The sequence below is a fragment of the Mandrillus leucophaeus genome, unplaced genomic scaffold (assembly GCF_000951045.1).
Source record: "Mandrillus leucophaeus isolate KB7577 unplaced genomic scaffold, Mleu.le_1.0 Scaffold127, whole genome shotgun sequence".
Lineage (NCBI taxonomy): Eukaryota > Metazoa > Chordata > Mammalia > Primates > Cercopithecidae > Mandrillus > Mandrillus leucophaeus.
Window position 1 is genome coordinate 3,460,821 of NW_012101098.1, and position 14,365 is coordinate 3,475,185.

The window sequence follows — 14,365 nt, forward strand, 5'->3', positions numbered from 1 at the left end:
GACAGAGTCTCAAGCTGTGGCCCAGTCTGGAGTACAGTGGTGCAATCTTGGCTCACTGCAACCTCTGCTCCTGAGTTCAAGCGATTCCCGTCCCTCAGCCTTCCAAGTAACTGGGATTACAGGCATGCACCACCATGCCCAGATAACTTTCATATTTTTAGTAGAGATGGGTTTTGCCATGTTGGCCAGGCTGGTCTTGAACTCCTGACCGCAAGTGATCCACCCACCTCGGCTTCCCAAAGTGCTGGGATTACAGGCGTGAGCCACCGCACCCAGCCTCTTAGAGAGTTCTTCATGGCAATACCTAATGTATGACAGAAAGGACATTGACAATTAGCTTGCAAATTAAAGCAGGTAAGACTGTTGCGTTCTTTTTGATTTTTAATGTGACAGGATCTGGCTATGTTGCCCAGGCTGGTCTCAAACTCCTGGGCTCAGCCTATTCTCCTGCCTCAGCCTCCCAAAGTGCTGAGATTGCAGGCATGAGACACCATGCCCAGCCCGATGTGTTCTAATTAAGGCTACCACCTTCACCATTGCTCTTATGCTTTAAGGATCTAGATTAGACCATGAAGGCCAGGTGAAGGGAGGGAGAAGCTAAAGCACTACTTTCAAGGAGGACAATGAAAATAATATTAATAACCCAATATGCCTCATTTTTAAAGTGTGCTTTTTATAACTATTTTATGTCCTAATCCTCACTACATGATAGCAATTATAAAGAAAATCGAATGTGCAACACCACTTATTCTCTAAGTTAAGGCTTGAGGTCAAAAATATATATTGAAATAACTGAACAAAACAAAAGTCATGTCAGACAGTAACCTGCAGTTCTTTTAACTTTGCATTACGTATGTAGAGTTAGAACATTATAATATTCAGGGGGAAAAGGATGCACTAAATCAGTATGGTTATTTATTTATTTATTTATTTATTTATTTATTTATTTTGAGAGAGGATTTCACTCCGGTTGTCGAGGCTGAAGTGCAGTGGTGCAATCTCAGCTCACTGCAACCTCCTCCTCCCAGGGTCAAGCGATCCCCCCACCCCACCCTCCCGAGCAGTCGGGAGTACAGGTGTATGTCACCACACCCCGCTAATTTTTGTATTTTTAGTAGAGATGGGGTCTTGCTGTTTCCCATGCTGGTCTTGAACTCCTAGGCTGAAGCAATGCTCCTGCCTCAGCCTCCCCACATGCTGGGATTGCAGGTGTGAGCCACCACGCCTGGCCCAGTGTGGATTTTTAAATAGATTTCAGAAGGGAAGGGAAAATTCATGATGTTAATGAGTCTTAAACAGGATGGGCGTTGTGGCGCATGCCTGTGATCCCAGCTACTTGGGAGGCTGAGGCAGGAGAATTGCTTGAACCCAGGAGGCAGAGGTTGCAGTGAGCTGAGATCATGCCACTGCACCCCAGCCTGGGCGACAGAGCCAGGATCCATCTCAAAAAAAAAGAAAAAGAGAGAGAGAGAGGTAACAGACCAGAAAGGCATGGTGGCTCACGCCTATAATCCAGCACTTTGGAAGGCTGAGATGGGCAGGAGCAGGTCATGTGAGCCGAGGAGTTCAAGACCACCCTAGTAAACATAGTGAGACCCTGTCTCTACCGAAAAAAAAAAAAATTAGCTGAGCCTGTTAGCATATGCCTGTGGCCCCAGATACTTGGGAGGCTGAGGTGGGAGGATCACTTGAGCCTGGGAGATTGAGGCTGCAGTGAGCTGAGATCATGTCACTGCACTCCAGCCTGGGTAACAGAGCAAGGCCCTGTCTTTAAAATAACAACAAAAAAAGGAAGATTGTTAAACATAAGAATTATTTTTCTGTTGAAGAAGAGTTTTGAGTGTTTCTTTTTGGTGAGCAGAGTTGAGAAGACATTTGAGTAAGGATGTGACAAATGAGATCCATATTTAGTATCTACAGGACTTCAATCTCTGTTTTACCAAAAAGGTAACCTTAATTGCTTTGTATTTATTTTTAGGAATAAGCATGGGCCTTTCCTCCTCTTTGTTTCCTTTTTGCATGTCCACATCCCTCTTATCACTATGGAGAACTTCCTCGGGAAGAGTCTCCACGGGCTGTATGGGGACAACGTAGAGGAGATGGACTGGATGGTAGGTAAGTGCCCTTCCAGGGAAAACGGGCTGCTTCCCCTCCAGCAACAGAAGCAGGAAAGGAAACAAAGAACGAGAAGGTTAAAGACAGAAGAGGCAGAATAGCGATTGCAGTGCAACTGGATTTTAAGAGTCCAAAATATTATAGGACAGATCTTCACTCCATTAGCAGAGAGTGAATTCCATAACACGTGCATGGAAGGCATTGCTATTCGACCAAAGATGTCCACGTCTTAATCCCATGTGCAGAAAGAATGATAGCCCCAAAGCTGTCCACTCCCTAGACAGAATAATGGCTGCAAAGACGTCCACGTCCTAATCTTGATATGGTAGACAGAAAAATGGCCAAAGGTAGCCACTTTCTAATCCCCATGTGGGAGACAGAATAATGACCCCAAAGATGTCCACATCCTAATTCCCATGTGGAAGACAGAATAATGACTCCAAAGATGTCCACGTCTTAATCCCCATGTGTTAGATACAATAATGACCTCAGAGATTTCCATGTCTTAATTCCCAAGTGGCATACAGAATTTTGGCCCCAAAGATGTCTACATCCTATCGTCGTGTGGTAGACAAATGAAAGAAAGAGCAGAGAAAATTCCTCTCTGCTGTAGAGTGGCTAGTGGCTCCCCTGCACTGAAAATAGGACTACATTTCCTCCTCTCGCCTACAAAAGCCCCATGACCTGCTGCTGCCCAGATCCTAGTCTGATCTCCACCCATCCCCTTTGTCCTCCCCACCTGCTGCGTTCTGGCCACGTGGACACCACACAGTATCTTTCACATTTGTCCCCTGTCAGGGCTTCCACACCTGCTGTTCCCTCCTGGAATGCCTCCTCAGGCTTCGCTGGCTCCTCTTCAGAGCCTGCCCTGACTCACCCCTAACGTAGCTCCTCCCCAATCATCTTCTCCCCCATTCTCCTGTGGTCCTTTTTTGTTTTGCCTTTGTTTTCCTCCTCCTCTTCCTCCTTTCTCCTCCTCCCCCTCTTCTTCTTGTTCTTCTTCTTCATATTTATCCTCCTCCTCCTCCTCATCCTCCTTCTTCTCCTTCTCCTCCTTCTCCTCCTTCTTCTCCTTCTCCTCCTTCTCCTCCTCCTTCTTCTTCCTCTTCCACTTCTTCCTCTTCTTCTTCTTTCTTCTGTCTTCTTTCTTCTTTTTTTCCTAACACAGCACCGCCATTGTTTCTCTTCATGACCATGTGTTAGGTGGGTCGATTTTCCATGTTCCCCCAGGAGAATGTAAACTCCTGTGGGTCTGGATTGTTTTGCCTCATTCACTCATCATATTTCCTGGGTTTAGAACAGGATGGAAGGGGAATATCGCTTGAGTGAGTCAGGGCTGGGTGAGTACCCGTATATGGGCACAGCACATCCCTGCCTCCCAAAAAAGAACTTGGGAATCCCAGGGTTTAGGTGGTGGTGGGCTTGAGAATCCCAGGATCCTCAGAATAATTGCCATCAGAGATCTGGGTGAAAGATGTGTTTTTAAAACATTTTGTTTCCTTAACAAGCTAGGCAAGGAAGGACAAAAAGTTAATTGTGTGTGTGTGTGACAGAGTCTCACTTTTTTTTTTTTTTTTTTTTTTTTTTTGAGATGGTGTCTCACTCCGTTGCCCAGGCTGGAATGCAATGGCACGGTCTTGGCTCACTGCAACCTCTGCCTCCCGGGTTCAAGAGATTCTCCTGCCTCAGCCTCCGGAGTAGCTGGGATTACAGGCACCCGCCACCATGCCTCGCTAATTTTTGTATTTTTAGTAGAGATGGGGTTTCACCATGTTGGCCAGGCTGGTCTCGAACTGCTGACCTCATGATCCGCCCACCTTGGCCTCCCAAAGTGCTGGGATTACAGGCGTGAGCCACTGCGCCTAGTCGACAGGGTCTCACTCTTACCCAGGCTGGAGTGCAGTGGTGCAACCACGGTTCACTGCACCCTAGTTTCCCAGGCTCGAGCAATCCTCCCACCTTAGCCTCCCCAGTACCTGGGACCACAGGTATGCGCTACCACACCCGGCTAATTTTTGTATTATTTGTAGAGACGAGTTCTTGCTATGTTGTTCAGGCTGGTCTTAAACTCATAGGGTCAACGAGCCTCCTGCCTCAGCCTCCCAAATTGCTGAGATTTCAGGCATGAGGCACTGTGCCCGGCCAACTGTGAGTGGCATTAATGACACGAGTGCCCCCGTGTGTGACTGCAAGAAGCTCAGCGTCACTGCTGAGGACTGGTCTGCATTTTCAGCCTATGCTTTCTTCTCTGGAATGTTCACATGCCTCACTTTTTTTTTTCTTTTTTTTTTTTTTGAGACCGAGTCTCACTCTGTCACCCAGGCTGGAGTGCAGTGGTGTGATCTTGGCTTATGGCAATCTCCACTTCCCGGGTTCAAGCTATTCTCCTGCCTCAGCCTCCCAAGTAGCTGGGACTACAGGCATGTGCTACCACGCCCGGGTAATTTTTGTATTTTTAGTAGAGATGTAGTTTCACCATCTTGGCCAGGCTGGTCTCCAACTCCTGACCCCAAATGATCCTCCTGCCTTGACCTTCTAAAGTGCTGGGATTACAGGTGTGAGCCACTGCGCCCAGCCGACATGCCGCACTTTTAAGTTTTTGATATTTTGTCCTTGTAGGTTGCCTAAAATTCTGAGCAAAGGATGGGGTGCACACAAAGTCAGACATCAATCTCCAATAAATAATATCAAAATTAAACAACTGACTTCCATTATGCGTTAAAACTAAGGATTCATTCTTGTGGATAGCCTCCAAATACTAAAGCATACACTTCGGGCTTCATTTCTGATATTTTTCTATTTTGACGGCCTCAAAAACACCTATTCTTTGCAGGACAGATCCTTGACACTTTGGATATGGAAGGTTTGACCAACAGCACCCTCATTTATTTTACATCAGATCACGGGGGTTCCCTAGAGAATCAACTTGGACACACCCAGTACGGTGGCTGGAATGGAATTTATAAAGGTGAGGCTAAGATGCTCCCAGATCCTCATCTTGCAAGTTTATCTCTTCCCCGCAATTCCCAACAGGGCAGTCTCTTCCAGGAGGGTCAGTATTATTGCTCAAGGACAGTGATTTTTCCTCTCCAGGGCAAAAGTGATAATTTGACATACTCCAGTTTGAATTTTTGTTCCTGGCCCAAACTGAGGGTCAGGCTGCTTATTCTGGTGGTTCAAAACTGAGATGCAGATGACCTGGGAGAGGAGGGAGTTTATTTCTGTGACCGGTTACAGGGAGGAGGCCTGGACGTTATTGCCTGACCAACTCACAATTACAAAGTTCTCCAGAGCTTCTATACCTTCTAAGCTGTATGTCTACGTGTAAGTGTGCATTCATCTAAAGACATTAGCGATTAACTTCTTCTCATCTATAACTAAGGTCTGAGTCCTGAAGACCTTCCTCTGGAGCCTCAGTAAATTGACTTAATCTCAATGGGTCCAGGTGGCCGGGCATAGTGGTTCACGCCTGTCATCCCAGCACTTTGGGAAGCCAAGGCGGGCAGATCACCTGAAGTCAGGAATTTGAGACCAACCTGGCTAACATGGTGAAACCTCGTCTCTACTAAAAATACAAAAATTAGTTGGCCAGGCGCGGTGGCTCATGCCTGTAATCCCAGCTCTCAGGGAGGCAGAGGCGGGAGGATAGCTTGAGCCCAGGAGTTCGAGACCTGCCTGGGTAATATAGCGAGACCCCATTCTCCACAAAAAGGAAAAAAAAAAAAAAAAGACAAAAAAAAATTAGCTGGGTATGGTGGCACACGCCTGTAGTCCCAGCTACTCGGGAGACTGAGGCAGGAGAATCGCTTGAACCTGGGAGGTAGAGGTTGCGGTGAGCTGAGATCGTGCCACTGCACTCCAGCCTAAGCAATAGAGGAAGTCTCCGTCTCAACAACAAAAATAATAAAATAAATAAATAAATGAATAGGTCCAGGTGCCAGAGCTGATTATCCTTACCTTGTCTCCTGCTAAATCACGGAGGTCTGGGGAGTTTTTTCAGATCCCCAATAAAACTTGTTTAATCCTAAACGGATCCTGCTAAGAATTCCTTTGTTATCTTGTCACGCTTCAAAGCCCAGGAGAGGCCTGGGCCAAACTTTTGGGGGGCTTTTGTTACATCCCAACCTTTGCATAAGGGCACTGGTGGTTTCAGCTTTTAAGATGTAACTTCACCACTCGGTCAGTGCTGAAACAGTTGTTACGGAGGCCTGCGTTAGTGAGACCCGGCCTGCCACGTTTTTGTGCATAATTCAGGAGTTTTTAGATTATCAAGTTGTGTAACCATCATCATGTGGCCCACCACTGTTTATTTTCAGAACATTTCACCACCTCACAAAAAAATCCTGTACTCACAGCAGTCACTCCCTGTCCCCCGTGCCAACATCCATCACCCAAAAACTTGTTTTTGGTTTGTTTACTATTTAATTTTTTAAATTATTTTTTGTAAAGATAGGGTCTTGTTATGTTGCCCAGGCTGGTCTGAAACTCCTGAACTCAAGCAGCCCTCCCAGCTGGGCCTCCCAAAGTGCTGGGATTCCAGGCGTAAGCCACCATGCCTGGCCACAACATTATTTTGTATCATTGTGTATTTTCCTACTCTAGACATTTATGTAAATGAAATCATGCAATATGTGGGTTTTCTTGTGAATGGTTTCTTTTACTTAGCGTGATGTTTCTGAGGTTCATCTGTGTTGTGGAAATGTTTCATTCCTTTCCATGGCTGAATATATTCTATTGTATGGACTCAGGTTTGAATTTTACCTTCAGACAATGCATCCAAGAAGGATAAGGCCAGGCGCAGTGGCTCTCACCTGTAATCCCAGCACTTTGGGAGACCGAGGCAGGCAGATCACTTGAGGTCAGGAGTTTGAGACCAGCCTGGCCAACATGGTGAAACCTCATCTTTACTAAAAATACAAAAATTAGCCAGGCGTGGTGGCACACGCCTGTAATCCCAGCTGAGGAGGCTGAGGCAGGAGAATTGCTTGAACCTGGGAGGTGAAGGTTGTAGTGAGCTGAGATTGTGCCACTGCACTCTCGCCTGGGTGACAGAGTAGGACTCTGTCTCAAAAAAAAAAAAAAAAGGAAGAAGGGTAGACACCTAGCTGGCCACATTATATTCAAACCTGGATTCCATTGTTTCCAAGCACGCCATTATTTCATGTCCCACAAAGATTCTAAAATGTGCTGCCCTGTGTACATGACTTCACACTGTTGTGCTTACACATTTTGTCATCTCCCTGCTCACAGAGCTTTATTTTTCAGTCCTTGAAAGAACCTTTGGAGGCTGATGTTGGCAAATATACCTATGATGTATATTTGCTTTGAAGTAGATGGATCCATCAGTCTAGTACACATGTAAAACGGGATATATAAATGCCAGCTACATCCACTAATGCCTTCCCAAAACAACTTCACATTGAAGGCCTGACTCCTCAGAAACCTTTATCTCATTGCCATTGATGTTAATGTGTCCTCTCCCCAGTCTGGTTCTCTGTGCCATGAAGAACGTCAGTATTATAAACTGGGGCAGTTTAAACAACAGGAATTTATCCTGTCCTGGCCCTGGAGACCAGGAGTTTGAGATCAAGGTGTCTCAGGGAAATGTGCCCTCCAGAAGCCCTAGGGGAGGCTCCTTTCTGCCTCTGCCAACGCCTGGGGGCCCCAGGTGTCCCTGGGCTTGTGGACACACCACTCCAGTCTGCCTCCGTCTCCACGTGGCCTTCCGCTCTGTGTCTGTGTCTCCTCTTATAAGGACAACAGTCATTTGCAGTGAAGGACCTAACTTAATCCAATGCACGCTAACCAATAACAAGGTTAATAAAAAATATAAAATCAAACCTCTACAGGGGAACTACATGAGATTGAATGTTTTAATGTCACTAAAACAAAGAGAGAGAAACTGAGAGACCCAGGGAGAGAGAAACTTAAAACAAGTGAAACATGCAGAAAAGTTAAAGCACCCAGGCTGAGCATCTATTTCTGTTTTTTAACCACTTTCTTTTGTCTGTGTTCAAACACAGGTGGGAAGGGCATGGGAGGATGGGAAGGTGGGATCCGCGTGCCCGGGATCTTCCGCTGGCCCGGGGTGCTCCCGGCCGGCCAAGTGATTGGCGAGCCCACAAGTCTGATGGACGTGTTCCCCACCGTGGTCCAGCTGGCGGGCGGTGAGGTGCCCCAGGACAGGTACAGAACAACCCAAAGAAACAATTCAGCTTTGCACAGACACAGCAACACTTATGACAAATGAAAATGTCACTCTGGCATTGCAGTAAGGCGTCCATGAAATTGTTCCCAGACCAATCCGAGGGTCGGGCTACTTATTCTCATGGCCCAATAACGAGATGCAAATGAACTAGGAAAGGAAGGAGTTTTATTTCTGTAACCAGGTACGGGGAGAAGGGCTGGAAATTATCACTAGACCAACTCCAAATTACAAAGTTTTCCAGAGCTTCTATGTCTTCTAAGCTGTATGTCCACATGTAAGTGTGTACTCATCTAAAGACATAAGTGATTCAACTTCCTTTAATCTATAATTAAGGTGTGAGTCCTGAGGACCTTCCTCTGGAGCCTCAGTAAATTGACTTAATCTAAATGGTTCCAGGTGCTGGGGTGATTACCCTCATCTTGTCTCCCGCTAAATCATGGAGGTTTGGGGAGTTTCTTTAGACTCTCAATAAAACTTCATTGTGAAGGTCTGGGGAGTTTCTTCAGACCCCCAGTAAAACGTGTTTCATCCTAAACGGGTCCTGTTAGGAATCCTTCATTATTTTGTCATGCTTCAAGGCCCAGGAAAGGCCTGGGCAGAACTCTTGGTGGCCTTTTGTTACCTTCCAGTCTTTGGGCGCTGGCTCTTTCAGCTTTTTTTTTTTTTTTTTTTTTTTTTGAGACTGAGTCTCACTCTGTCGCCCAGGCTGGAGTGCAGTGGTGCGATCTCGGCTCACTGAAACCTCCACCTCCTGGGTTCAAGCGATTCTCCTGCCTCAGCCTCCCGAGTAGCTGGGATTACAGGCACGCACCAGCATGCCTGGCTAATTTTTGTGTTTTTAGCTGGGACGGGGTTTCACCATGTTGGCCAGGCTGGTCTCGAATTCCTGACCTCAGGTGATCCACCTGCCTTGACCTCCCAAAGTGCTGGGATTACAGATGTGAGCCACCGTGCCCGGCCAATTAATTACTTTTTAGCCAAAGGTGACGTTTGGTGGTGACTAACGTGGGCCGCTGCTGCATTCTTCTTCTAAGCGTGCTAATGCACACACATGCCTTCCATCCATCTGTGCTCACACCCGGACTTTCCCTCCACTGATACAACATAGAGTGCAGCACCTGGGGTTGGGACTGGTGGATGTTGGAGGGACAGATGTCCGAAGTCCCTGTTCCAACCCTGAGCCATGCCATGTTCCTTCCTGCAGAGTGATTGACGGCCAAGACCTTCTGCCCTTGCTCCTGGGGACAGCCCAGCACTCAGACCATGAGTTCCTGATGCATTATTGTGAGGGGTTCCTGCATGCAGCCAGGTGGCATCAACGGGACAGTGAGTAGGGGAGCCCCTACAGCTAATTTTTGTATTTTTAGTAGAGACGGGGTTTCACCACGTTGGTCAGGCTGGTCTCGAACTCCTGACCTCAGATGATCCACCCGCCTTGGCCTCCCAAAGTGCTGGGATTACAAGCGTAAGCCACCGTGCCCAGCCTCTCCACGAGCTTTTTAAATTTAGTTTTTGTCAGTATGTGTCCCTCTCATTCCAGCGACATGCCTTCTGACATCACCTGTCAATCATCTTCAAACGATGGGGAGTTGTTACCCATAGTTTAAACACCATGTATGGGCTGTATTTCATTCTTTCTTCCCTGCGCTATATGAAGTGCAACTTTTGTCATCATCACACACGTATGTGCATGCATACACACATGCACACACACATACTTGCACACACATGTGTTCAAGACTTTTCTCGTCTCCTTTTTTTCTTATTTTTTTGTAATTTTTTTTTGAGACTAGTCTTTCTTTGTCGCTCAGGCTGGAGTGCAGTGGTGCGATCTTGGCTCACTGCAACCACAGTCTCCCAGGTTCAAGTGATTCTCCTGCCTTAGCCTCCTGAGTAGCTGGGATTACAGGTGCTCACCACTACACCTGGCTAATTCCTTGTATTTTTAGTAGAGTTGGGGTTTCACCATGTTAGGCAGGCTGGTCTCAAACTCCTGGCCTCAAGTGATCCACCCTCCTCGGCCTCCCAAAGTGCCGGGATGACAGGTGTGAGCCACCATGCCTGGCCTCCAATTTTTCTTTATTTATTAAATTGAAACAAGGTCTCAGTATGTTGCCCAGGCAACTCCTGGGTTCAAGTAATCCACCCATCTTGGCCTCCAAAAATGCTGAAATTACAGGTGTGAGCCACCACGTCCAGCCTTTTGTAGTCTATTTTATGCATCTAGATGTGCTTCCAAATGTTTTAATCACCTGACCTTAAAATGATTTCATCTTCTTTGTGAACAATTACAGGCGCATTCCTGTAATCCCAGCTACTTGTGAGGCTGAGGCAGGAGAATCGCTTGAACCCAGGAGGCGGAGGTTGCATCACTGCACTTTAGCCTGGGCGACAGAGCAAGACTCCGTCTCAAAAAAAAGAAAAGAAAAAAAAAAACTGACCAAGTGCAATTCACAGGCACTTCGTGCTTTCACAGTGTTGTGCAACCTCCACGTCTGTGTAGCTCCAGAACATTTTCATCACCCCAAAAGCAGACACTGCCTATCAGCAGTCACTCCCCATTCCACACCCTACAGACCCTGGAAACCACTACTCTACTTCCTGTCTTTATGTGTTTCCCTATCCTTGACATTCAATATGAATGGAATCACGCAATGTGTGCTCTTTTGTAACTTCTTTCTCTGAGCATAGTATTTTCAGGGTTCATTGATGTTGCAGCCGGTGTCAGTGTGTCATTCCTTTCCATAGCTACACAGTCCTCCATGTAAGATGTACGATGTTTTGTTTATCTGTCCATCCAATGCATCCAATGGACGCTTGGGTTATTCCTACCCTTTAGCCCTTATGAAGATGCCATTCTCCAGCACTGCGCCCTATCTCTCTATACCAACCCGGTAATTATTGTCTTTCCACCAGAAGGAACCACGTGGAAAGTCCACTTTGTGACCCCGGTGTTCCAGCCAGAGGGAGCCGGTGCCTGCTATGGAAGAAAAGTCTGCCCATGCTTTGGGGAAAAAGTACTCCACCACGATCCACCTTTGCTCTTTGACCTCTCAAGAGACCCTTCTGAGACCCACGTCCTCACACCAGCCTCAGAGCCTGTGTTCTATCAGGTGATGGAGCGAGTCCAGCGGGCTGTGCGGGAACACCAGCGGACACTCAGCCCGGTTCCTCTGCAGCTGGACAGGCTGGGCAACATCTGGAGACCATGGCTGCAGCCCTGCTGTGGCCCATTCCCCCTCTGCTGGTGCCTTAGGGAAGACGGCCCACAATAAATGTCTGCAATGAAAAGCTGGAGCCCCGATTCCTAAATTTTGTCACTCAAACTGAAACAAACCAGCTGACCGTGGTGGCTGTCATCCCAGCACTTTAGAAGGCCACCACGGGAGGATCACTTGAGGCCAGGAGTTCAAAACCAACCTGGGCAACATAATGAAACTCTAGCTCTACAAAAACAAAAATAAAAAAAATTAGCCTGCATGGTGGCACATGCCTGTAGTCCTAGCTACTCAGGAGGCTAAGGCAGGAGGATCATTTGAGCACAGGAGTTGGAGGCTGCACTGAGCTATGATTGCACCACTGCACCCCAGCCTGGGCAACAGAGCAAGACCCTGTCTCAAAAAAGAAAGAAAACAAAAAAATGAAACAAACTTCAGCGTCATGTTAAGATATCTATTTGCATAAGGATGAATAGTTTCTCCCTGTGAAGAAAACAAAGAAAAAGGCAAGAAAAAGTAGAAATGAACAATAAACATTGGCCAGGTGCAGTGGCTCACGCCTGTAATCCCAGCACTTTGGGAGGCAGAGGCGGGCAGATCACTTGAGGTCAGGAGGTCGAGACCAGCCTGACCAACATGGTGAAACCCTATCTCTATCAAAACAAAACAAAACAAAAAGAAGCCAGGCGTGGTGACGTACGCTTGTAATCCCAGCTACTCAGGAGGCTGAGGCAGAAGAATTGCTTGAAGCCGGGAGGCGGAGGTTGCAGTGAGCTGAGATCATACCACTGCACCCCAGCCTGGGTGATACAGCAAGACTGTCTCATCAAAAATAAACAAACAAACAAACATTAATAATAAATCATCGAATGATCACTCAGACACCCAAACTGGAGAGGCAAAGTATCTCCTGGAGTCGGGGAGGATTCTGTCAATGGACCCCAGCTCGGTCTGGAAGAGGCTGCCCTGTAGCCCCAAACAGCCCAAGTCCCAGCAAAGGTGTCTCTGTGACTTACAGATTTGCACATGAACAGGAGATAGGCCCCAAAGATAAAAACTGACACTGATGTGGCTTTGTCTGTGGTGCCCATTTATAGTGTTTGTTTATTGTTTAAAACCACAAGGATGAACTTGCTTCCCGTTGGAACTGTTTTCAAGTGGTTTTCCTTTGTCCCCAATGCCCCAGGTGATGTGGGCAAACTCAGGCTGTGGAAGCCGCACTGTACAGGCAGGGTTCGCCCCAGCTCTGAGCTGCAAGGTCATTGCATAATCAGGCTGTGCCTTAATTGTCTGGGCTGCTAGAATGAAAATACCATAAACTGGGTATCATCAAGAATATTTCTTGCAGTTCTAGAGGCTGGATGTTCAAGACCATGGCATGACAGAATCTGTGTCTGGGGAGAACCTGTTTCTCGGTTCACAGCTGCCGCCTTCTTCCCATGTCTTTACACAGTCATCCCTCTGTGCCTGTCTGTGTCCTACCTCTGATTCTTGTTTTTTGGGGGGTTTTTTTGAGATGGAGTCTTGTTGTGTTGCCCAGGCTGGCGTGCAATGGTGTGATCTTGGCTCACTGCAACCTCTGCCTCATGTTCAAGCGATTCTCCTGTCTCAGCCTCCCTCGTAGGTGGGACTACAGGCGTGTACCACCACGCCCAGCTAATTTTTGTATTATTTAGTAGAGGCGGGTTTTCGCCATGTTGCCCAGGCTGGTCTGGAACTCCCGACCTCAAGTGATCCACCTGCCTTGGCCTTCCAAAGTGCTGGGATGACAGGCTGAGCCACTGCGCCCGGCCCTAATCTCTTCTTATAAGGACCCCACTCCTATTGGGATAGGGCCCCCTCTTGTGACCTCATTTTAAAGGATGAATAAAAACTTTATTCCTGTGAATTTGAGGGCAACACAATTCAGTCCCCAGCACATTCTCTCCTGGGAGTAAGGAGGTCTTTCCAGTAGTTCTTTCTGTCTTCAGGTTCAAGCAACAGGTCGCTCCTCCCACTCTTCCAAGCCTAGGTATGTGATGAGCAATGCCCCACCTTGTCACCACCTCAAGAACGTGTCCTCAATTTATCCAATCCATATCAGCCTCCAAGAATTCAGACTGTGCGTAGAGACCAAAAAAGTCAAATCCATCTCCAGCCAATTCTCTTGAGTCAAGAAAGAAATAGTAGGCCAGGTGTGGTGGCTCACATCTGTAGTCCCAGCACTTTAGGACACTAAGATGGCTTGAGGCCAGGAGTTTCAGACCAGCTGGGATGACATAGGGAGACCCTGCCTCCACATAAAATTTAAATAATTAGGTGTGGTGACACGTGCCTGTAGTCCCACCTACTTGGGAGGCTGAGGTGGGAGGATCACTTGAACCTTTGGCCTCCCAAAGTGTTCAAGACTACACTGAGCTATGATCGTGCCACTACACTCTAGCCTGGGTGACAGGGTGAGACCTCATCTCTAAAAAGAAAGGAAGGAAGGAAAGGAAAGAAGCAAAAAGAAAAAGGAAGAAAGGGAGGAAGGGGTGGCAGGGAGAACCAGTTAACCCCTATGGCTTTCCCATTGCCATGGCTATTGGAACAAGACCCAGTACTTCGGGTCAGCTGTGCCGGATGTTCCCAGCCCATAGAGTCACCTTTAAGTTCTTCAGCATCCACTGGGGAGAGTCACCTCTGTCTCCACACTTGGCCACACTCTTGACCTTGATGGCTTTGAAGCCAAAGTCCCCATGGAGGCTCCGTGTGCTGAAAGTCATGTTAGACCCTCAGGGTCAGGGCTTACCCACCCTTTCCATCCCCACAACCTCCCGCAAGTATGACTTCTGGAGCACCAGCT

The 14,365-nt window shown here is 47.3% G+C and overlaps 1 protein-coding gene across 4 annotated transcripts in view; it reads left to right on the forward strand.

The window, feature by feature from the left end:
* The window catches only part of ARSE (arylsulfatase E (chondrodysplasia punctata 1)), a 31,024-nt gene extending 19,404 nt beyond the window's left edge, over window positions 1–11,620 (forward strand). For all 4 annotated transcript variants that reach the window (XM_011972114.1, XM_011972112.1, XM_011972111.1 and 1 more), the window contains 5 exons: window positions 1,979–2,115; window positions 4,949–5,083; window positions 8,139–8,301; window positions 9,528–9,649; window positions 11,240–11,620. In XM_011972114.1, the coding sequence (XP_011827504.1) occupies window positions 1,979–2,115; window positions 4,949–5,083; window positions 8,139–8,301; window positions 9,528–9,649; window positions 11,240–11,598 (916 nt within the window). In that variant the 3' untranslated portion in view covers window positions 11,599–11,620. The remainder of the gene's footprint in view (window positions 1–1,978; window positions 2,116–4,948; window positions 5,084–8,138; window positions 8,302–9,527; window positions 9,650–11,239) is intronic.
* The last annotated feature ends 2,745 nt before the right edge of the window (window positions 11,621–14,365 follow it).